Source organism: Lynx canadensis, chromosome D2, assembly GCF_007474595.2.
Source record: "Lynx canadensis isolate LIC74 chromosome D2, mLynCan4.pri.v2, whole genome shotgun sequence".
Classification (NCBI taxonomy): domain Eukaryota; kingdom Metazoa; phylum Chordata; class Mammalia; order Carnivora; family Felidae; genus Lynx; species Lynx canadensis.
Genome location: NC_044313.2, coordinates 7,174,959 through 7,198,335, shown reverse-complemented (window position 1 = coordinate 7,198,335; position 23,377 = coordinate 7,174,959). Strand labels below are relative to the sequence as shown.

The window sequence follows — 23,377 nt, the reverse complement described above, 5'->3', positions numbered from 1 at the left end:
AGGTACAGCGTTCTTCCCTGTGGGAAAGGTAGAGGATTGCATTTCCTAGGCTCCAGGCAGGGACAGGGCTTTAAATGGTTTTCACAGCAGATTGGCTGGAAGAGGCCAGAATGTTGGTGAGTCAGTGCTAGGTTCAGCTCTTGAGCGATTAAATAGCCATGGCTGTCATCCGAAGATGAGAGTACGCGGTCCTTTCTCGAAGGTCACGTCTTGGTGGACTCTGGACAGTAATACCAGAAATGTATGGAATTAACTTTACGGTTTGTTTTGTTTTTTTAGGGAGAATACAGTGTGGTGTTTTCTGTTCTAATTAAACAAAACCTAGGTGCACCACGGACTGGAACCGGCCTTTTTGTTTCCGACTCTAGGCTCACCGTGTCCCAGACTTCGTCTGTGTTAAGGGAGCACTGCTCTCTTTAGGCAGGTGGGGAATCTCGTGTGCACGTGTCACGCCCTCGTTGCCAACATCCTGGTTGTGACGAGGATGTTCAGCTCCCATTGGGTTTCCTGGGGTGGTGGGTGAGTTACCACGTGCTCCTGCCTGTCCAGAGGAGGCTGTTTTAATGTGATTTTTCTGGGAGGGCTGAGATGGGACCACCACCTTCACCCCAGGGAGGGAGGTTGATGCTTTGAAGACGCCCTTTTCTTAACGGGAAGGGAGCGAGAGGGAGTTTGGTACCTGGAATTGGACTGGAGTGGTCGACTAGTACTTGCACAGGCCACAAGTACAGAGGGGTTTAATGCTAGTCAAGAAGGAAAATCCTTTACATCTAAGTTCTTAACACATGGAAATGACTGATGTTACCATTTTGCAACATTTCTTTGTAAATATCATTTAAAAGAATTTTGAGATTCACTTCCCTTCCTGCATTAATGCTTGAGCCAGGTAATTTTGCTTTTGGGCAAATTAAAAGCAGAACTCTCTAACTTGACCAGTTTTGTTTCTTGAATCGACTTAGTTCCATCTGAAGGATGGCATCATCTGATAGCGATGGGCTTCGTAACGTTGAGGTTTTGACTCTTCCCGGGTGATCGTCAGCATTCTTGAGTCTGGTTGTGAATAGGTAGAGAAGGCAACTGTTCATCTTTGAACCCTGCCTGAAGTAACAGGAATTGGAAACTGGCTGATCGAAAATGTATTTGCTTTTAAAACATCTCAAGTAGAGAACTTTTACATGTGTGAGATGTACTTGAATTTCAGAACTTAACAAATTTTTATTACTTTTTATTGAAAACTGCACTGAACGCTATATGTCCACCTTTACAATAAACAAATACAGGAACGGTGACTCACACGAAAACAAAACAGTTCCGATAGCCATTATTTTTCTGTTTGGGACAGTTTTAAAGGTTTTTTTTTTTTTTTTTTTCTTTTTGTCACAAAAACAGGAATGTACCTATACAAAGGCTCAAAATAGGCCATCTTTTAAACAAAAAGGCGATGATTCACAAAAGACTATGAATATAACATGTAACTAGTTGATACAAATCTAATAGGATTTGTTAAAATCAGTCACATCTAATAACACACCTGAAGTGTTCTTGTATAAAATATCACGTGAAGAAAAGAAGACTTTATCAATGTCTAAAAAAGTGGGTTTGTTCATAGACAATCTGACAAGTTACCATAAAAAGTGTTTCCTGAGACATAAGGAAATGCAACATTATTTTTCTTGAACTCTTTTAGCTCAAGACTTTCCACTCAATAAAATAGCTGAGGATCTGAAACTGAGAAAATATATTTGAGTACAAACAGTTTGGGAAACTTAATACTTTTTTTTCTTTTTTTTTCTTTTTTTTTTTTTTTTTTTTTTTTTTTTTGCATCATCAGAGGGTATTACTGACTTCACAACCAACTCGCCCACTCAGTATGCAGTTCAGATGGGAGAGAGGCTTCTGTACAGGAGGCTGTATGGTCCTCGATCCTGTGCTTGTGGTTGTGTGACACAGGCCAACAGTCTCCTCCCCATCTTGTAGTAACTGAATCTTCCTACTAGCAAAAGAGGTCACCAGCCCCCACGGACCGAAGGGACTAGAGTCATAGGAGGGGGACTTCCTCTTAGCATTTTTTATTTTGACGTTTGGAACTTCAGATGCAACATTCTAGAGCAAGGTGTTGAGGACCTGCTGTGCCCAAGGGGCTGATAAAGGAAAAAGATCTATTTATTCTTTGTGATTTGATGCACAGATGAAGAACGTAACACACAATAACAGAAGTTGGTCGTTAATAAATCGCGTCCTAGTCTTTTCAGCGCCTCCGTAACCAGACGACAGCTTCTGCTTCTGCTTCTCCGCGTCTCGGCGTCTAGCTCGTACGTAACACTGCGACATCAGTGAGGCGTGTGTCCGGAATCGGTTAAAAAGACGGTCGGATTCCTTTTCCTTAGTTCATCTATTTGTCACTGTCTCTTGGTCCCAGGTTTATCTGAAGGATGACCGTTCGTCACTCTCTGCTATTGCTCATTGGGGTGCTCTCTATTGTCCCCGTGTTTTGTAGGCTGGTTGGGAGAGGGAGCTTGGGAAGGGTGTGCCACGGTGGGGAGATTGTGAGTCACCGGGATGCCTCCGGGGATGATCCCTTCCATGGCCGCAGGAAGTCCTCCGGGAGCCACGCCCACGATGCCTGGCGGGTATCTGAGGAGCACACACAGAAAGGGCCAGTGAGTCCCGGGCTGGAAGTGGCCAAGCTCTTGGCTCTGCCTGCTTCGGGTTGGTTTTTTAGGAGTTACTTTGTCACCCCTTACCCCCAACGCAAGGAGACCTCTATGTGAAAAATCTAAAGCGCGGACGTTTAACTCGCAATGAAGTCTGTTTAGTTCAATCTGGAAGCTTCCTGTCACACGACAGGACCCGTACTACATTTGGGAAATACTTTGCACAAAAAAGACACATCGATGCTTTTAATGACTTGCCAACAGGCAGTATGAAGTCCTCTTTGATAGTTAAGTGTGGCCTCCTAGGCGAGCTAGCTCCGTGCTGTCGTGGCCTGGACACAGCGGCAGGGGGAGAGGGGAGCTGGTGGTGGGCCATCTGACGTCGCGGGCACACAAGTCGCTGCGTGTGCAAGGACACGTGGCATTAAGCCGCCTGCAGAACATACGGTTCTTAGGCAAATGTGAGTCAGTGTATTTAAACATCCCTAGGATGAAACATACTGAGGGGGCAGGTGCTTTAGAATTCCAAGACTCCTCCTCCTCAAAGGTATCAAGCCCTTTACTCCTGGCTCCCTCCTCTAGCCTGTCACAACTGTTTAGCGCTCAAGAATCCTGTGAGCGCGACAGCCCCTCAAGCACAAGCATTCCGAGGGGCCACGGGGTCTGGTCTGGCCAAAGCAAGAATCAACGCTGTGGCCTCTAAAGGACAACGGTGCGGAGCGGGAACCAGGGTCCGGCACTGATGGGGACGCCAGGAGACCGCGAAGAAAGCAGCATAACTTCCCCCGAGTCCGGGCCTGCGTGTGTGGGTCCCACCACACGAGCTGTGTTTCTACGTCCCCGGCCCCGGTGGTCAGAGCGGTGGTTTGCAACAGGGGATGTTAGGCGACAGCTAGAGCCATTTCCGGTTATTCCGGTTGGAAGTGCGAGGCACTGGTGGAGGGCAGGGCCTCTGCTGCACGCCCCACGATGCACGGGACAGGTTCCCAGGAGAGAATGATCTGGCCTATGTGAATATTGCCAGGGACGGGGCAACTGTGCGTTCCAGTAAACAAGACAAAGACTTCCTTCTGGAGTGCTCAAGGCTGCGGCTCCTTTATGAAGCAGGAACAGTGATTCTGTGAGCCCAGCATGCCGGGGAAAAGAGAGCCAGGGGAAATGACCACCAGTGAAATTCCGCTCCCTTCTAAGGGGCTGTGGCTCGTGTCCCCGGAGCAGATGCCCCTGCACTGCCTCCATCACACATGCCCCGGGCCAAGCTTTCTCGTCACTGAGAACCCGTGTGTTGCGGGCACTCTCCCCAGTCGAAAGCACCAGGCTCTGGGCCAGAGCATTCAAACCAGAAAGAGTCACCAACATGCCCTTTCACTTGAAAATCTTTCCGGTACCTTTTCACCTAGAAGCCCTCTGGTTTTGCAGTGGCCTGGAATGCAGTGGGGGTTCTTACAGTGATCAGACCCACTCCTGCTCCCTTTATAAATAGGAGCCCGGACTCGAGGCTGCATCCGAGAGTTGTGTTTGCTCCATAGAAATTGGGCATCGGAACGAAGGACTGTAGAGATCATGCCGGGAGCACTCAGGTCGGGTAGCTGACGCCACTCTCCTCCCATCTCCCCTGAGCGGCACACCAGCCTCGGCCAATGCCATCCCGCTCCTCACCTGTATGTGGCGCCGTTGAGCTCCGGATGAATGGCTTGCTGATCTATTACTGACCAGGGAGCTGTTGTGACAAAGAATTCCTTGTTCACACAGTTTCTTAAGCTTTCGGGGATGCGACCTGGAACACGATGATTAAAATGAATCCTACGTGTTTAAAAAAATTTTTTTTTTAATGTTTATTTTTGAGAGAGACAGAGACAGAATGCGAGTGGGTTGGGGCAGAGAGAGAGGGAGACACAGAACCCGAATCAGGCTCCAGGGCTCCGAGCTGTCAGCACAGAGCCTGACGCAGGGCTCGAACCCACAAGCCGTGAGATCATGACCTGAGCCAAAGTTGGGTGCTCAACCGACTGAGCCACTCAGGCGTCCCAGAATCCTATGTGTTTTGTAAGGAGTGAGTTAAATATTCTACTTCGTAGCTGGTACTGGCGACAACCACCTACAATGTTTGAACTGACGGTAGTCTGACTGTAAAGTCTCTTTATAATAAGAGGACCGACCCTTCGAGTTTCAGAAAATGTGCCGTGTTCCGGGGCCCACACACCAAACTCTTCGCCCCAGACCTCAGCCAGAGCACAAAGGAGCTCGGGGTCCCTCTGCAGTTTGCACGCTTATGATGGCCAACGAGAGAGGAAATCGGTTTTGTCTGAAATTCAGTTCAGGGCTCGAATAAACTGCGTCAATTCGTTCAAAATGGAATCAACTTGATCCCTAAACTCTCTCTGCCCGTCGCAAGCCTCCGTCACCCCTCCTGTGTGTGTGTGTGTGTGTGTGTGTGTGTGTGTGTGTGTGTGTGTGTGTGTTACCGGTACCAGGAGCACCTGAACCGCGGGGCTCACGCCAGGCACCGGCTGCAAGGGGTGCAGAGGGAGGGCTCACCTGTGATGGCCCGGCGGATCTCGGTGGCGGCTGCCTCCCGCATCTCCAGTGAGGCTTGCTCACTATACCAAGCTGTGTGGGGCGTACAAATGAGATTCGGTGCATCTTTCAAGGGACCCTGAGCAAAGCTGGACAAATGTACAAAAACGCAGCAAATGAGAAAACGTGAATATCAACCCCTGTCCTATTCGTCAAAAGGGAGCTCCCGCCCGGGTGGAGGATGGGCTCTTTGGCTTGTGGAGAGGACCGTTTGGTAGTATGTCTCCTAAAGGCTGGGAGTTTAAGAACGTATCAAGACTCTTACAAGGGGTGTCAGGAGTAATCAGGGACTCAGAACGGAGGAGGAACCATCTACGCAGGCCGGTCTCTAAGAATCAATGGCCCAGGGGACAGATGAAGCCTCGGCCGACCAACACACCATTCTTCTTCCTTTCAGAAGACTTCTGCCCCCCCCCCCCCCCCCCGGGGGCCCCCTGGCCCTCCCACGCTCGCTTCAAGTACAGCATAGCCCTCAGGACAGAGGCCGGAGAATGTCTCTCCTTTCCTGCCCAAGGAGCTGCTTCTCTGGGAAATGCCCCAAGTTCACGGTGGGGGCGGGGGCAGCCAGGTATAGAAGTGGGCCCTGGGAGTTCCTGGCGTGAGGCCGGGAGCTGGGGTAACACGCGTGCCAGCAGCCCGCCAAGGCTCACCTGAAAGGCTCCGATTCGTGCACGTCGAGGGCTGCCCCTCGTATCCTGCCTTCCTTGAGGGCTTGCGCTAAGGCCTTCTCGTCCACCAGCCCGCCGCGGGCCGCGTTCACTAGGAAAGCTCCTTGCCTCATCTGTGGGAGGAAGGAAGAGCCGTTAGATGCCACCACGCCGGAAGGCACCTGTACTGCGGTTTCGAGACGCCAGCCACGGCCCAGATGAGTTCTGTCCACCTGGCTACTGAACGCGTGTGCAGCGCTCGGGAGGAAGGCAGTGTGGTGTCTCAGCGACAGCTGGAGGCAGCTGGGTCAGTTTCTGCCGATCCCGAGAGAGGGCCGGAGGGCAGGCCGGTTGGAGCTGTGACCGGTCACCTGCCTGTCGCTGCCTGGAGGCCAAACCTCATTAAGGCAGGTCCCTGCTGGGTAGGTCCTGCCAGTCCCAGCTCCACCTGGCCCATCCTGCCGAGGGGCCTCACCTGGCTTCTCACTCATGTCTTAGGGGACTGTCTTCCTTTTTGGCCAGTGTGTCCACGGACCGTTTCCCGTCCCCCTTTTGGTTCTGATGGACGTTTCCGGGGGCTGAGGGGATCTAGGTCCCGTTACCTGCTTTATAGTAAAGTCATTGATGAGGTGGTGGTTATGTTCGTTGAGATTACAGTGCAAGGAGACACAGTCGCTCTGGTACAGTAAGTCCTGCAGGGTGTAGACCCTCTGTACGCCCAGGGACCGCTCTATCCCATCCTGCAAGTAGGGGTCATAAAATAGGACGCTGAATCCGAAGGCCTTGGCTCGAACAGCAACCGCCTGCCCCGTGCGACCTGTGCAGAGAGAGAGAGTCTGAGTGAGCGAGTGCACGGCGCTCCGGGTGCCAGGCCTTGCGTGGGCCCCAGCGTTGCTGCCTCCGCTATTTCTGGGGGCCGGAGCCGGCACCTGGACCCAGCCCTGTGCCCAATGCTTGGGGACGCTGCAGGCTTGCGCTGTTTAGCTTAGAGGGGCTGCAGGGGTGGCCACCTTCCTGGATGAAGAGGAAAGGGCTTATTGCTTGCATTGGGGTACTTTTTTTTTTTTTTAACTTCCTATTACATACATTTTAAACCCAGAAAGAGTGTTCTAGTGAACTCCACCTACCCCAGCCATCAACGATATCCTCGAGGTCACGAATCACCCCTCCCCTCTGTTTCCGTGGGCACAGCAGGCTTCCTAACCCGGCCTTGCTTTCTCTAGACATCGAGGGCAGGAGCCGGGAACGTTCTCTTGCCAATTAGCACTGGGTTTGCTCCCGGAAGGGGCAAAGCGATCAACACGAACCAGGGGAGAGCGGCCTGGACACAAACTGGTGAGGGGAACCGCTTTGACGGGGGGTGGGGGGTGGGGGGTGGAGGCACGTCCCTGTCGGGCTAATTCTCAGGTGTGCGGGGGTGCCCCGACCTGCGGGGGAGGCCCCACGCCCCTCTCTAAGCAGGTCAGAACCCCGTACCACCTACCGGGACACGGAGGCCTCCCTGACTCCCACGCGGCGGTCATTGGCACAAACCCCCCGAACCCCAGGGGCGGCGAGCGAATCCTGCTTTCCAGAGCGGTTTTCAGCTTGAAAACGCAGTGGTGTGAGTGATGCTTGCACGGGCTCGTGAGGGAAGTGGGCACAGCCCATCTTTATCTAAAACCACTGCTCAACTGTGCAGGTGAGGGGGGAGGGGGGAGGGGGGAGGGGGGGACAAGGAAGGTGTCCCTTTCCAAACGAGGAAGCCCGCGTGGGGGCGACTTGGTGGCGGAGGTTTCAGGAGGTCATTCTGCAGGACGGCCGCAGGGTGATCGGCAGCTGGCCGTCCCTCCTGGCCCCCTCCTTCCATGTCCCCGCTTGGATGCGGCAAAGCACGAACCCCAGCCACACCCCCCCCAGGGGAGGCAGGTGACCTGAGGTGACACACTGGAGGCGGGTGTGGCAGTGGCCTACAAGACCCCCGATGCACCTGAAATACGGGACCACGGGCCCCCACGCAGGGCGGCTGGGGGCTCACACCCAACAGTGAGGCCCCCACCCTTCCCCCACCTCACGGGCCCCCAGCCCCCTGCTTTACTTCCACGTCCTGACACACTTTGCTTCAGATGGGGTTTCCCGGCTGCGGCTCTGGGGGCCGGAGAGCAGCCCGCCCAGATTTCACCAGGGGCGCTGCTACCTGTGCGTGACTTCCCTGACCCTCACCTTTTCCCGGGCTTCTACCTAGGCCGTGAGGTGTCGTGAAGTCTCTACAAGACTGGAGGACTTCACTCCGTTCCTGACTTGGTCAAGACGGAGCCCTGCAGGAGGAAGGGCCAACGGCCTCGGCCTTCAGAAAGCATACAGATGTCACCATTGGCTGGCTGGCTGGCCCTTCCAGTTTTTGTGCAACTTCCCGACTTGGTGGCCGTCCTCGAGCACCGTCCCACCGCCAGCCCGGGCTGGGGCCACGCTGGGGACCTGCCCGCCGCACGCTCCAGGTTCTGCTGCGGCTTCTCAGCCGAGCCCCGGGCAGGCGAAGGCTTTCGGCCCCCGAGGCAGCCGTGGCAGTCAGGCCGCCTACCTCTGCGCCCCCTCCCACCCCCTCCCGAAGCCGCAGTTCTGGAAGGCGGCAAGGAGACGTCACAATCAGAGTGCGTGCAGAATGTGGCAGGTGCTGGATTATAGTCTGGGGCACACGGGGCTCAAACCATGGGACTCGAGATACTGAAAGGGTCTTCAGAGGATGGGCGGCCTTCGAAGGGCTCGGCCAAAGAAACGACCCCAGGAAGGGCTTGGGGCCTGTGGCGGCTACCACGGGGCTGGGCCGCTGCGGGGGTGAAGGATGTGTGACGGGGGCGCCTGGGGGGCTCCGTCGGTTGATCTGACTCTTGATCTTGGCTCAGGTCACGATCCCGTGGTTCATGAGTTTGAGCTCCGCGTCGGGCTCTGGGCAGACAGTGCGGGGCCTGCTTGGGATTCTCTCTCTCCTTCTCTGCCCCTCCCCCACTTGCACATCCCTCTCTCTCTCTCTCTCTCTCTCTCAAAATAAATAAATAAACTTAGAAAAAAACCAGAAGAATGCCCAATGTTCTAAGTATGAACCACGTCCAAGAGCCACTTGGCAGAACGGGAGGCCTCCGGGCACCAGCAGAGGGCGCTGCGGGCCTCACACTCCGCATGTGCGTCTCCTACGGTCCTTTGTAGGAAAGTACGCCAGCCTCCGTCGTACATAGTTTTAGAATTCCTGCGTGAGTGTGATCACCCCCGACACCTGGGTTCTTAGACCCCGGGAGTTAGAAAGACGTGCGCCCCCTGAAGAAGCCCAGCTCCTCCTGCCTTGTTCAAGCTGGCACCCGGGCCGTCCCAGCAGTCCTGACCCTCGGTCTTCCGGAAGCAGAGCCCTGAGCTAAGGATGAGTGACGGTTTGGGGAGCCCTCTGGAAGCCAGCCCAGCACTTACTACCCGGGCCGCGCTTCTCATGCCTTCTTTGCGTCCTAAGAGGCAGCCCTGTGTATCGCTTCCTTCCCGATGTACAGACTGGGACACTGAGGCAGGGAGGTCGGTTAATCTCCTCAACCATGGAGTGGCCAAGTGGTGGGGAGGAGACTCAGCAAACACAAGCAAGCACCCCCGCCCCCCCGCCGTGCGCAGTGTGGGACCCACCCGAGCCCCTGGGTTGCTGACGCTGCATCATCGGGCTGCTTCCTGTCACAGCCCACCTGGTCCTTGATAACCTGCCCCAAATACGCCCTGGGCCACCGGCTGTGGCCAGGAAGACCTCTTCCTGCCCCCCGACCCCAGGTGAGCTTTCTAAGCTGGTGTCCTGACCATGCCACCCATGCCACCGTCTGGGTCGAGATCCTTCAGTGACGCCCTGCTGTCACCCCGGCCTGGTGCGCGGGAACTCGTCCACTTGGTTCAGACTTGGCTCAGCCCCTCCTGCCGCCCACCCAGCCACGGCGGACACAGCCGCCCAGACGGGGGAGCTCCCTCATCGGTCTCGCCCCCCCACCCGCCTCGGCTCCTCCAGCTCCCAGGGGACCGGCCACGGTGGGCGGGGACAGGGCTGGGCAGCGCCACGTACCGAAGCCTATGAGGCCCAGCGTCTCCCCGCGGATGCGGGCTGCTCCCGAGGCCACCTCCCGGATCTGCTCGACGCTCTGGACCCGCGTGCCTTCCCGCAGCGCCTGGTACAGCCACGTGTTCCTCCGGTACAGGTTGAGGATGTGGCAGATGGTCGAGTCGGCCGTCTCTTCCACCGCCGCGGACGGGATGTTGCACACGGCGATCCCTGGGGAGGACAGGGCCGGGCCCGGTTCTGTGGGGAGGCTCCGGGACTCCGGGGCACCCGGCTGAGGGGCGGGGGCGGCAGGCAGAGCCGGCCTGTCCGGCCGCAGACCGTGACCCCAGGCAGGGCCGGGTCTCCGAGGCCTGCCTGTCGCCTCGGGGACGCTGACCAACCCCCCCCCCGGCTCTGACGCTCAGGGGCCTTCAGCCTCCAGGCTTGGCTCACCCCCAGGTCCCCTACCCGTCCCGCGTCCGGCCCACCCTTTGCTTCTAGACCCCGTGTTTCTGGGAAGCAAGCAGTGGGCAGCTGGTGAGGGCGGGCCCACAGGCTCTGTGGCCGAGAGCCTGAAGGAACCACCCGAAGTCTTGGGCAGGAAGCGCTGGGAAACAGGACCCAGGACCATCCGTAACGAGCACCCCCATTCTAGCAGCTGTGTTTCCACCCCATGAGGGCTGCCCAGAGGGCCAGGGTCTCAGCGACGCCCTCAGGAAGACCGCTCAGAGGATGAAAGCACCCACGAGCACATCATTCTACCTGGCCCATCTGGTCACGGCCACCTGCCGGGGGACAAAGCGTCTGACATCCTGGCTGACCAACCTTCCCCAAGCTGGAGGTCAGTCGTCTTGTGGAACAGCCACGGTGTGGCCTACACTTCACTTGAAATAGCCGGGCCTAGAATCCGGGCAGCGCTGGAAGCCATGGTTTATCAGTCTGGACAGATGGAGGCAGATGCCAGGATTTACGGGAACCTTCCGGCATTTGGGCTGGTTTTCATTCCTCTGAGGAACCTGAAGTGTTCCGGCCAAAGCCCAGCAGGACAAGAGCTGAGCGCGGACCCTCCACCCCCCTCCCCCGCCTGAGCCCCGAGAATGGCTGTACCCTGGGAGGGGATGTCCCAGAGAGGGGTCCCCAAGAGACAAAGGACTGTCCAGCCCTGACGGCAACGGCACCTTCCTCCAAAAACTCTAAAGCCTCGCCAGCCCTCTAGAGGTGCCGACTCTTTCTAAACCCTCGGCAGGTCGGTGGGCGTGGTCGAGTCAGGGCAATTCTCCAAAGGCTTTTAGGACAAGCTTCTAACGCCCACAGGGCAGGAGTGGCAGCTGCCTGACCCCAAGAGCTGAGCTGCTTTTTCAGTCCATGTTTTCACTCTCCACGGTCACCCCTCCAGAACCAGAGATAAAGGAGTTTGCTAGAAAGGCACACCAGGTGAGAGCCTGCGGGCTCCATGCCCTGGGGCCTCCGGCAACCTCCCACCTCCCCCAGTCCAGGCCCAGGCAGGTGCCACCTTTGTTTCCTGAGCATCGCCCTGCTCTCAACCCAGACCACCCATCTCAGGGCCTCCAGTGTGGCGGTCTGGTCCCCAGACGGCTCCAGTGTGCCCCGGGAAGGGAGCGCCCGCCCAGCAATGCCGCACCGCAGGCCCGACCCAGGACAACCCGCGGCCACGGGCCATTCTGTCCTCACCTGCAGAAGGTCTGGGTACAGAACGATCTGGGAAGTGCAACCTGCAGACAGGACAGAGGCCCAGAGGCGTCCCGGGCAGCCCCCGCATCAGACCGCATCAGGACCAATGAAAACACCAGGGCCGACATCCTTTAACGTTGTTCAAAACCGCAGGCCCCTGGGAACACCACCTCCCGGGGCCAGTGCGGACGTGTGGCCGGGTGAGGTGAGCACCTCTGGTTTTAGGGAGATGAGGGTCCCCTCCAGGCCCTGCCCGGCTGCGCGGTGGCATTTGCCAAGGGGAGGGGTGGCAAGTTTTGCTCAGGAGAACTTCCTGTATCTCGCTGGAGAGAAGTGGCTGGTTCCCGTCGAGGAAACGCAACACGAACATTTCCCTCGAACCCAGGAGGCTGTGGCTGCCGGGAGCGGTTGGCGGGGGTGGGCAGAAACGCTGAAGAAATGGGAAGGCGTGCACAGGTACGCGCATCTGAGGACCCCCCCAGCCCATTAAACCACATTCTCCGTCGCTGTTTGAACTTGGGATTTCAGCTCTACCAAGAGCACAAAACGAGTCTGGAACGTGAGGTCACCCCTTCCAGAGGGGTGCTGAGAGGAGCGGGGACCCAGGAAAGCCAGCGTCATCTCCCAAGCCACCTGCCACCCCGCCCCCACTTCCAGAAGGGGGCAGGGGAAGGAGGCAGGTGTTGGGGAATGACCACCTCTCGCCTGCTCCTCTCGGGTTCACCTGCGGGGCAACCCCACCTGCCACACGCACGTTCCCAGAGCACCCGGAACCACTACGTAGCGGCACGGCAGGCTCAGCACCAGACAGGCTCCGCCATGGCCAGGCTCCCTCTCCCCAGCTCACCCTGCGGCTCAGGGATCGGGGTGCTCCCCCAGTTCAGGGGAGAGAGCTAACCATTCAGAGAAACCCGGGACCTTCACTCAGAGGTCCGGGCTGGGACCTTGGGAGAGGAGGCTGGGGCCCGCTGGGGTTCCCAGGGCTGAAAAGGCAGCAGGTGGGCACCTGAGCCGAAGCCAGGGCTGCGGGACGCCTGCTGCACGTGCCGGCACGTCCCTGGGGCCCACAGGGTGCTCAGAGGGCGCTGAGAGGCTGACTTGGGTGGGGGTGGGGAGGAAGACGGACCCCTGGCCCGTAGACGGCCCACCAGGGCCTCAGCACAGCCAAGGGCTGGGGGACTGGAAGGGCCTGGGTTCCTAGATTAGCAGCCTTGTGGCCTCGGGGCACCCTGCTCCTCACCAGGCACAGCACCGGCCCTCGCACCCAGGAGCAGATCCGGCGTATGTCAAACACACAGCAAGGACAGTGACCAGGGAGCTGATGTAGAGGGACCTTGGAGCCTCCCAAAGAGAGCAGGACAGCCCGGGGATGCTTACTATCAATGCTCTGCAAACACCCGACGCATACGGAGTCCACACCAGGTGCTGGGACAGGGAGGCCACGGTGCCACGGGCCTACCCCGGGGCGCCCACCTCCCGCCTCTGCCCTTCTGTGGTAACCCCCAGCGACAGGGCTGGACAGGAGGTGCCGGCGTCTGTGTGGACAGCAGCCCCTGGGAGGAGGAGGGGGGGGGGGGGCTCCGTGCCAGGACCGGAGGAGACCTACGGCCCCCCACTCCCCGAGCCGCGCTCCCGGCACTGGTATTTCAGGATGACGGGTCCGCGCTGGCCAACGCGGACATGTGGCCACACACACACACGGTCCCCTCTGCGGCGAAGGGCTCCCAGTTCGTCTGGCTTCAGGTCCCTCACTTGCGAAGGCCGAGGCGAGCACAGCCACTAGGCGGGGCCGCCTGGCAAGGGCACCTCCCTGCGGCCAGAGCGGCAGGCGTGCGACCCAGCCCCGGGCACTCACCGAGCTCACCGGCAGCCTTGATGTCAACGTTGTCGTAGCCGCTGCCTATCCGCACGATCACCCTCAGGGCCTTGAACTTCTCCAGGTCCTCCCTGGTGAGGGTGATGGTATGGTACATCATGGCGCCAACAGCTTCGTTTAATACCTGTGACGGGGGAAGCAGAACGCAGGCTGGAGCCTCGCCCCGTGTCCCCCATCGCCCTCGAGCCTGCAGCCGAGGATTTCAGCGGGGAAGCGACCGGCTGAGTGGCCCGTGGTTGTGCCGGGACTCTGCTGGTGACAACCGGGGGGGGGGGGGGGGATGGGGGGCGCCCACCTTCTCGTGGATCTCCTGAGTGGACTGTGCATCACAGAAGGCCACGGTGGCCAGGTCCTTCAGGATGGGCATCTCCACGGTGCAGTCTCTCCCGTCGAGCAGCGCCACCAGGGGGCGGGGGTGCAGGGGGCCGTTCATGATCTGGGGGCGGATGCCTGTGAGGACGGCAGGGTGATGCGGCAGGTGGGCAGGGTGGCCTGGCCTCCACTGGTGGCTCTGCTCCGCCCCCACTCACACCTGTCGGCTCCACCCCTACCCACCCCCATCAGGCGCGGGGGGACCCCACAGCTCCCTCCCTACTCCCTGGGCCCCCGGGGTTCAAAGACCGCGGACTACTTGGGAGTCACTGGGGAAGATTCCGGGATGAGCCAAGGAGACCCAGAGAGAACATCTGTCTGCCGGGTCTGTCCGGGTGGGGGTCCGAGGGGGACCCAGGTCTCGGTGAGCCATCTCCAATGCTGTGCACATGAACCACCGTGGTTCCTAATTCCACCGCCACGTGGAATCAGGCCAACAAGACACAATTGCCCCCTGCACCTGCCAGGGCCCTCGGCGGGGGGGGGGGTGCTCCCCTCTGCTTCCCTGCCCCCACCTGTCCCCACTGTCCTTCCAAACAAACAAGAGGGACACATCATGGCTCCCGAGGAAATCCCTGGTAGAAACAGGCACCCTGGGCTCAGCTCATGACCCCTCTTCACCTGGGCCAGGTGGCGGGAGTCGTGCATGAGGGCGCACAGCTCTCTGGGGACTCGGGAGAGCAGAGAATTTCTCCGAGGACAGCAAAGCGAGCAGCCTCTCCTCGGCCGGGTACCAGCATGTCAGAGAGGTCACGTGTCCTGCTGCCGTCAGACCAGGGACACCTGTCCCCACAGCTTGGGGGGTGGGGGCCAGTTCTCCCTACACGCTGCCGAAGTGCGGACTGTCCCCCTGCTCCAGGCCGACCGGCTGGCTCAACGGGGCAGAGCGACACCCCCAACCCAATCGAGAGAGGAGCGGAAGCCTGAGGTAGGCGCCCGAGGCTGCGCGTGAGCCCTGGCACGTCCTCCCCGGTGATGCGGGAGCAGCATTTTCTCCAACAAAACCATTCCCTTCAAATCCACGTGCTGGCAAGTCTTGGACCTCGTGCCCTCCCGCCCCGCCACCCCCACCCCCCTGCGGGACCCCGGGACCCAGACGGCCAAGGTGGAATGACTCCCGCTTTCTCGACACATCACGTGTGGGCTGTCACAGGCTACAAGTAAAAAGGAGAAAGCTTCCCGCACATCTTCCGCTTTCAGATGTCGGGACAGGCTTGGACAGTGACCGGCGTGTCAAGGCCGGGCTCAGTCTGTCTCGTTTCCTTCTTGCACAGAATGTACTTGTGCCGGCTCACGGGGCCTGCTGGGCACGGCTGGGCTCCTGTAGCCCCTGCCAGGAGCATGTGACGTTCCGGCCCTGGTGGCCTTTGTGTGACCACGGGGCATGGGGTGAAGGCTCCGGCAGAGGCTCGCACAGGCTGCGCTCAGCTGCGTGGTCTCCCGAAAGGTTCCTCTCCAGCCAGCCCTGCAAAGGCCGCTGGGGGTGCCGGCCGGGGCCCCAGACACGCGAAGCCCCTGCGTGACCAGAGAGGGCTCATCACACAGCGCGACATGCTTATGTCAGAAGCTGAAAGCGAAATCCCCACCTGGAGCCGTGTCCACGTTCCCACCAGCACGTGGAGGTGGGGAGGGTGTCCCCGTGGTGCCCACATGACCGCCGCAGTGGCCTCTCTGCCCCGGGAGAGCACTCCCACGCCACAGCTGCGGCCTCCCGGGACAATCACCTCATTGAACGAGGAGCAGAGAAAAGGCTTTTGTCCTGGCCTCAGAAGGGGCCAGGGCGCAGGATTCCTCCGGGCAGCGCTTTCTCCATCCTGGGCCGGGATGCACCCAGTGATCCAGTCCCTCCCAGTCTGCGAGGGCCAACAACACTCCTGCCTAACGCACGACGTGGCTCCCCAGCGCAGGGCGGTCAAGTGAATCGAGCCCAACAGCCTCGGTGCCAGGCAGGAAAACAGGGACCCCCCCACCCCACGACTCCATCAGACCTTACCCCGCATGGCAGGTGGGGATCAGGGTGCCGAGGCGGTTTGTGGGCAGGGAGGGGTTGGTGAGCCCTCTGCTGGCGTTCTTCTTGGCTCAACTGGCAGCTAAGCCCCACAAGAGGTCAAGAGGAGTGTGTGCAAATGGGAAGAAGGATGCCCCAGAGACCGAGGGTGCCATCTTGAGACCAGCCCCGCGGGCCCTGCCCTTTACCCCAACTCTGCAGAAGGAAGTGATGGACAGTAATTCACACGGCGGCCTACACCCTCTCATTTCATCCCTGAGATGGCAGCACCGTCCCCTTTAACAGATGAGAACACTGAGGCACAGAGTGGAAAGCGGCCCCTGGAAAGGGGGTGGGGGGGCTCGACGTGCTCACTAAAAAGCTCTTACCTCTGCCCATCCTTTTGGCCAACGAAAGGGTGAGACTTTGACCCATCCTTCTTCCACCAGATTCTTCTGCCCCTCTCCCTACCTGCTACCAATCCCAGGGGCGGACTCCCATGGACTGGGGGTCTTCCACTGTGTGGTCAGATTGGCCCACCTGTCCCAAGCTGTCCCCCCTACAGGGTGCAGAACACCCTGACTTGCCTCCGAAGGAGCTGGCAAACGTGTTAATCAGACGATGTTTGCAGAGTTCAAGATCATAGTCAGAAACCCAAGTTGTTAATTAAAAAGCAACCACAGAGGAAGACGCCGGGCAGGCACAAGGCAGGCATCTAGAGCTATCCAAGACATCTGTAGAGGCTGAGGGCCCTCATCACAAGATGTCCATCCACAGCATCAGCGCATGGATCCCGTTACCTGGGCAACACGCTCCAGGTTGCCTAGCGATCGCCCCCCTCCCTGGCTTGGGTCGCCTCCTCTTTGGCGAAACCCACCCTTTGCCCTCGTTCAGGTTGGGCATGCAGAATGCAGCTGAGGCTTGTGCAGGAGACCCAGGGGCTCCCAGCGGAGGCCCCGGGCTCAGATACGGGCTGCAAGGCCGTATGGGGAAGCAGGAAAGGGCAAGGCGCAGGGGGTTGTGCTGGGAACGGATGCTGAGGTGGGGGGTGGGGGGCAGCTGCATGGGAGGCGGGTATGGGTGAGACCCACACGTGTCCTGTGTGAAGCGTGGGGGCCGCGGGAAACCCCACTGCCGAGGAGGAGAGAGAGCTGAGCCAGGCCACTGCCGAGATTCACTTCCAATGAGGAAGGGACCATGCCATACATGTTCCCTCAGTCACAGCAGGGACTCGTCGACCCACTCACCAGAGAATCCAGTTTAATTCAAGCCACCCTGCTGCCCAGCACCTGCTGTCCCTACAGTGTTGCTGAAGTTGGGGTAGAGGTTCCCAGAAGACCCCAGAAAATGCCAGCGAAGGGAAGCTGCAAATAGACTTGCCATGTTGCCTCATATTAACCAAGGTACTCTTCATTGCTTCTGACATTTTGAGTAATTTTTAGTATTAGGATGTAATGGACGGGTTGTTGCAAATAACCCATTAAGGGACTAGGGGAAAGGGGGTACCCAGGGGCAAGGGCGAACCCTAGGCCTGGAGGGAGTGCCCCATTTCCTCTACAGCCAGGGGATTTGGAGGGGAGAAAGCCAAGGCACAATGAACGTTTAAGGAAAATCGACTAAAAACCGAGGTCTGTGACCAGAAGCTAGGGTACCGATAAGCAGACACTGCTCAAACCCCAAAGGTGACATTCAGAAGCTCACAATGTCACTCTTATTCCCATGTCACGGCCAGGGCAGAGCCAAGTACGACCACATCCCGCACCAAGGAACAACACAGAAACAAGGAGAGAGCCCCTCACACAGTCCCAGAGACCCAACAGAGCCTGAGGAAACACCTGCTGAGGAGGATCTGAGGGTCCTGGTGGCCCTCTAGTCAACACGACTACTCCCTTTCTACAAGCTTGCCTTATCTATCTCAGGACAATTCCGGCTGCAGTTGGACACATCGCAAAAAATATATCACCACACTCCTTTCAACAACTTGTCCAGCATTAACTTTGCAAGGCTGGCTCCCCTGCTGTCAATTACTTGCTGGTTTCAGGCTCGCCTCTGCACAAGCAGGAACGTGTTCATCATCAGGGACGCAGTGCCCCAGCTCGAGGCCAGCTCCAAAGGCCGTCCTCGGGCCTGGTATTACTTACAGCAGGAGCTGCACACAAAAAATGGTGAAATTAGCCATTCAGCGGAAAACAACGACGATGCCAGGGCGCAATGCTGATCGTCTCGGGAAAGACAAGTCCACCGGCCTCATGGATTCAGGAGGAGGAGAGGGAGGTCCCCAGGCAGGACACTGGCAGCTCTCTGGCCACCCGACCGGAATAGCACCCGATTTCTTCTAAGGAGCTGCTGCTTCTACGGGTGACACAGGCTGACAGGGTTGCAGTCGGACTAATGGGACCCGCCACATGGAACGCAGTTTTACCCCAAAGCAAAGAGGCCACAATGAACACGTTTCGTCCGGCAGGCAGAGGCCTCTTTTTACAACCGACCGGATTTTGCCAAAGCACCCCTGCCCTGCACGCCTAGCCAGAGGCCCTGGAGCCAATCGAATAAAGGGGTTGTCAGTTCCTACCGCAAGGTGGTCTGGAAGGTGGGGAGAGGAGACGCGGCCTCACAAAGTCCCAGAGGCCCGCCGTGGGCGGGAGAGGGCACTCAGATCTGGACTTGCAGCCTCTGCAGCCCGGACCACTTCACTAGGGTCTGACCATGTGACCACGTTGCCCACCACCCCAAGAACAGCATCCCCTTAAGTGCGGGTGCCCCCCAATTAAAAAGCCACTTCCTGCCACCTTGCACAAACCAGCCCTCATTGGCTGGGCTCAGCAGTCCCGGCTTCTAGAAGGCCAGACACAGAATCCGATCTCGGGTCTGATAAGGAGCATATTTCACAGGCTTGCATTTCTACAATCTAGAGCTCAAACTCATGACCGGGGCCCAGCTGGGGACCAGATGCTGACTCCGGGTCACAAATGAACCTGCATCTGAAACTCGGCATTAAACTTGCAGACAGGATGCGGCACCTGGGGGGCTCAGTCGGTTGAGCGTCCGACTTCGGCTCGGGTCAGGATCTCACGACTCGGGAGTTCGAGCCCCGCGACGGGCTCTGTGCCGACAGCTTGGAGCCTGGAGCCTGCTTCGGATTCTGTGTCTCCCTGTCTCGCTGCCCCTAACCCACACTCTGTGTCTGTCTCTCTCACAAACAAACAAACAAACAAACAAACAAAAAACTTGCAGACATGGCTGTGCTGGGGGTGGGGGTGGGTCCATCCATCTACTGTGGTGCTCAGTGTTTTAGAACCTGGCCTGGTGATGGAGGTTGTGGCATCTTGGGTCTCGGTGCGAGGTCTCCTTGCTTGTAAACACGTTTACTCGTGGAATAAAAACCGCTCGAAACTGTCAGACACGGGATCTCGACAAGTGTCCCGTGGTTGGCTGCAGTTTGCTCAGAAAGCGGATCTGGAGAGCCAGCAAAGGCACAGTGACCGTCCCCGGAGGCCCAGGGAAGGCCCCGCGCACACGGCAGCTACTTTTGCCCTTCACGAGAAGTGACGTGGGAGAAGACGAGGCCGAGAGACCTCAAGGCAGCGAGCGTAGTAAAATGTGTGTTTAGTGTGGCACTATTCTATTTAAAAAAAAAAAAAAAAAAAAAAAAAAATTTTTATGTGTATTTATTTTGACAGAGAGAGAGAGAGAGAGAGCGCGCGCGCGCGCGCATGAGCGGGGGGAGGGGCAGAGAGAGAGGGAGACACAGGATCGGAAGCAGGCTCCAGGCTCTGAGCTGTCGGCACAGAGCCCCACACGGGGCTCAAACTCACGAACTGTGAGATCATGACCTGAGCCGAAGTTGGATACTTAACCACCTGAGCCACCTAGGCACCCCGAGAAGAGGACTTTTTTAAGGGCATAGATATCACACTGTTAATCACATCATAAAATTATAATAGTTTCTTAAAAAAAATTTTTAATGTTTATTTTTGAGACAGAGAGAGAGAGAGAGAGAGAGAGAGACAGAGCATGAGCAGGGGAGGGGAGAGAGAGAGAGGGAGACACAGAATCGGAAGCAGGCTCCAGGCTCTGAGCTGTCAGCACAGAGCCCAATGCAGGGCTGGAACCCATGAACCGTGAGATCATGACCTGAGCCGAAGTTGGACGCTCAACTGACTGGGCCACCCAGGCACCCCTAGTGTGGCACTATTTTAAAGTTAAAAAAAAAAACCCAAAACCAGAAAACCTGCGGTTAGCGTTAGAAATCTCATCTTTGTTTCCACGTCCCTGCCTTTTCATCTGGCAAACTTGCTTTGTGAGGTGGTGTCCCCAGGCAGCTCTCCCAGGCCGAGCCAGCTGTGTCTGCGTCCTTCCCATGCCCCCGGGGCCGTCTGGGGACACAGTCCAGGCCTGTGTCCCAGTCCCCATCCCCCCCAGCGGAGTACCTGATTTTTCTCAGGTTGTCCTGCTGGGGGAGGCCTCTGGGCAGAGGGGATCACGGCGGGGGGGGGGGGGGGGGGGAATGAACGGGCACGTACAATCTGGGGGCTGAGGATCTACAGCAGTTTCTGGCTTCACGTCGGGCAGGCAGCACACTTCCCAGCGGAGGCAGAAGTAAAGCCAGTTTGGTGAAACCAGCACCGGCCGACAGCTCGGCCCCTCGGAGCTGGGTCTGTCCTCACGCCTTCCCAACTGCGTGCTTTCTTCAGGCTCTGACACGTGGCCCCGGCCTGGCTCTAGGGACCCACAGAGGAACCACCTCCCTCTGGGAGCTCCAAACGCACAGGCAATCTGGAAGAGACGGCGATCCCTGGGGGGTTTCAAAACCAGGAACACGAAGGGAGTTTAGGGCCAAGCATGGAAGGCAACTTTTCTAAGCACACAAGTTAAATCAGAACACCCCCAAATTCAGCTCCGGCTGGACCACAGTGGCCATTCTGCACACCTTGGGACGGCGAGAACGGAAGAGGAGAAAGGAAAGCGAACCAGCTGAGGAAAGCAAACACACAAGCTCGTTTTCTGCGCTCAGGGCAGGCATCACTAATCGAGCTCGGCACTCGTAGCCTGCAAGTCCCTGTCGAGCACGCCGCCCCACGGAGCCACCCTGTAAGGCTAGCTGCCATCTGCCTGCCGCGTGGAGCCCAATCCCCTCTTGAAACCGGCGAAGGAAGGTGAAGGTCGAGGTTTCCCACGATACGCGAACACTGCGAGCGTAAGAAGGGAGCAGGGAGGCTCCAGGAGAAGGAAGCAAAGGCCCACCCAGGATCAGACCCCGGGTGCCGCCCCCGCCAGGCCTGTGACCCGCTGGGCTCCATGGTGGGTGCCTTGGTCTGCATCCACGTCCCTCACGGCGAAGAGTGTCAGCTGCGCCTGGCATGGGTCATCGACCGCTTGGGACACCTGCCTCCTGTGGTGAGCAAAACCCCTTCCCAATGAGACTTGGCTGCTGCACCGCACCTCAGCCCCCGAGGGGGGAGTGCACCTCCTCACCCCCGGAAATGGGCTGGCCTCGTGCTTTGCTCTGAACAACATCGGGTGGCAGGAGTGATGTGGCATCACTTCCGAGGCGAGTCCCCACAGGGTGGGCGTGGTGCCTTCCACATTCACACGGGAATGTGCGCCCCCCATGGTGCGAGGCACCTGGGAGGAAGGACTGCTAAGTGCAAGGCCCCGTTGGCCCCACTGACGGGGCCCGGAGTCATCTGCTAAGTGGCATAGCGGGCCAATGCACTCAGGAAGGCAAGGCCTGGGGGGTGGGGGGTGGCTGTGGGGTCGGAGCCCATGGTATGACCCATGCCCATGCTGCAGAAAGCCCTGGAAGCTTGTCCCCAGGCCTCGCCAAGACAGATCAAGTCTGGGTTCTTTTCAAACCCAGAGGCAAGAGCTCCCCTGGGGGCTGGGTTTGTGCAGGGGGGGGCGCCCCAATCACAGTGAGGTGTGGACGGCTCAGTCATGGGATTCACAGTCACCGGCGTCCCTGTGTGAGGGCCTGGCCGCGGGAGGCTGAGACCCTGGTGTGTGGCCTTTTGAAACCACTTTCCCGTCTTCCCACTTTCTGGATGAGCCCCCAGCTCTTGGACTTCTTACTTGGAACATCCTAGAACTCCTACCTGATGCTAAGCCTTACGGTCGGGGCCTTAGGAGCCTCGTGTCAGAGGTCGCTCTTCCTGTCTGGAATGGAGTTCAACCCTTTCCTCCACCAGCACCGAGACCCGGGACAGCGACAGGGTCCACGCGGTGACTGATGGGCGAGCAGTGGCCTGAGGGCAGAGCCCAACACGGCGACCCTGAGCTCTGTGACGTCACCGCGAGGGGCCAGCATCGAGAGCCTGGCCCGGCAGAAATTTATTCAACTCGACCCTGAGGAAGGGCTAGCCCCAGGCCAGGTGCCGGAAAGACAGCAGGAGTAAAGAGCAAGACAGAACCAGCCTGGCTCAGATCTGGCGCAGGGGGCCGGAAAGGAGCGAAGTCCTTTGCAAGCTAAGAGAGCGGCAAGGGCCACGCCATCCATCCCTGTGTGGACCCTCAGCCACTCTGGCCGTTGGCCCAACTCTCTCCAGGGATGCGCGACACAACCAGGCAAGAGGAAGGCTCAGCACGGACACCTCGCACGCAGCCCACGCTCTCCTTGGCCTGGGAGCACCAGCGACTTAGAGGCAGCTGGGTCTCCCCAAGGCCACGTTCTTCCCCTGAGCTGTGGACCTACTAAAAACCACTGCCTCGCACGTTACCAGGTGACGGGTATAGGCCTGAGTGCTCTCTCAGTGAAGCTGTTAGGAAAATAACACAAGGGTGGGAAAACCTGGCCTCGCCAGGCCCTCCGAGCACCCAGGGGCCGGACTGTCGGCGGTAACTCGCAGAAGGGGACTGACTCCCCAGAGGGCTGGCTGTGTCCCACGGGGGCGCCTGGTTTTAAGCCACTCCTCAGCTCTGATTTTAATGTTGTCCGCAGTCAGCTGGAGGTTCAGATGGCCACAGGATAAGGAGATTAGCTTCTTAAATAAAACATGGATCTTAATGAGTCACGGCCCTCCCAGGGAGGTGCCTGCAGGCCACCTCCTTTTGTGGCTCAGGTAACAGGTGGACAGAAAGCCAGCCACGCGGGCGGCTCTCAGGTTCCCAGGAGCCCAAGCCACCGCCCCCTCCCCACCCCAGGCTTGCGGGGCGACTGCAGTTATTAGCCCAGTGTGCGTGTGTGCTCCTGTGTGTGGGGACTGCCAGAATAAAGAAGCAGGTGTCTATATTTGCGGGAACCACATCATCCAGTAAAAAACCCCAAAAAACCAAAAAACAACGTAGAACTTCTGTACCTCCAGAAAGACAAGCATTTGTTGTCGCTTTAACTGGTTCCTTAGAGCAACCCAGGGAAACTGTCCCAGCCGCCTGAACCGTACAGAATGTCCACACCACACCGGGGACCTTGAACAGAGAAAAGTGACAGCAACTTTTCCTTTTTCCCACAGAGCTTAAGAACAAAACCAAGAGCCATTTATTGCTTGCTTGAAATCATTCCCGTGGACACTCACACGCGCAGGTGCCCCCCAGCCC

At 58.2% G+C, this 23,377-nt stretch overlaps 1 protein-coding gene across 5 annotated transcripts in view; it reads right to left on the bottom strand.

Moving 5' to 3' along the window:
* Positions 1-1,792: 1,792 nt before the first annotated feature.
* Positions 1,793-23,377, bottom strand: part of CTBP2 (C-terminal binding protein 2) — a 156,786-nt gene continuing 135,201 nt past the window's right edge. For 3 of the 5 annotated variants that reach the window (XM_030334407.1, XM_030334406.1, XM_030334410.1), the window contains 8 exons: positions 13,781-13,935; positions 13,465-13,609; positions 9,942-10,148; positions 6,481-6,695; positions 5,882-6,012; positions 5,193-5,320; positions 4,314-4,431; positions 1,793-2,634 (listed from right to left, as the gene is read on the bottom strand). In XM_030334407.1, the coding sequence (XP_030190267.1) occupies positions 2,454-2,634; positions 4,314-4,431; positions 5,193-5,320; positions 5,882-6,012; positions 6,481-6,695; positions 9,942-10,148; positions 13,465-13,609; positions 13,781-13,935 (1,280 nt within the window). In that variant the 3' untranslated portion in view covers positions 1,793-2,453. Of the gene's footprint in view, positions 2,635-4,313; positions 4,432-5,192; positions 5,321-5,881; positions 6,013-6,480; positions 6,696-9,941; positions 10,149-13,464; positions 13,610-13,780; positions 13,936-14,478; positions 14,628-23,139; positions 23,249-23,377 lie in introns of those variants that run through there. The other 2 variants (XM_030334409.1, XM_030334408.2) reach the window with 2 other exon arrangements.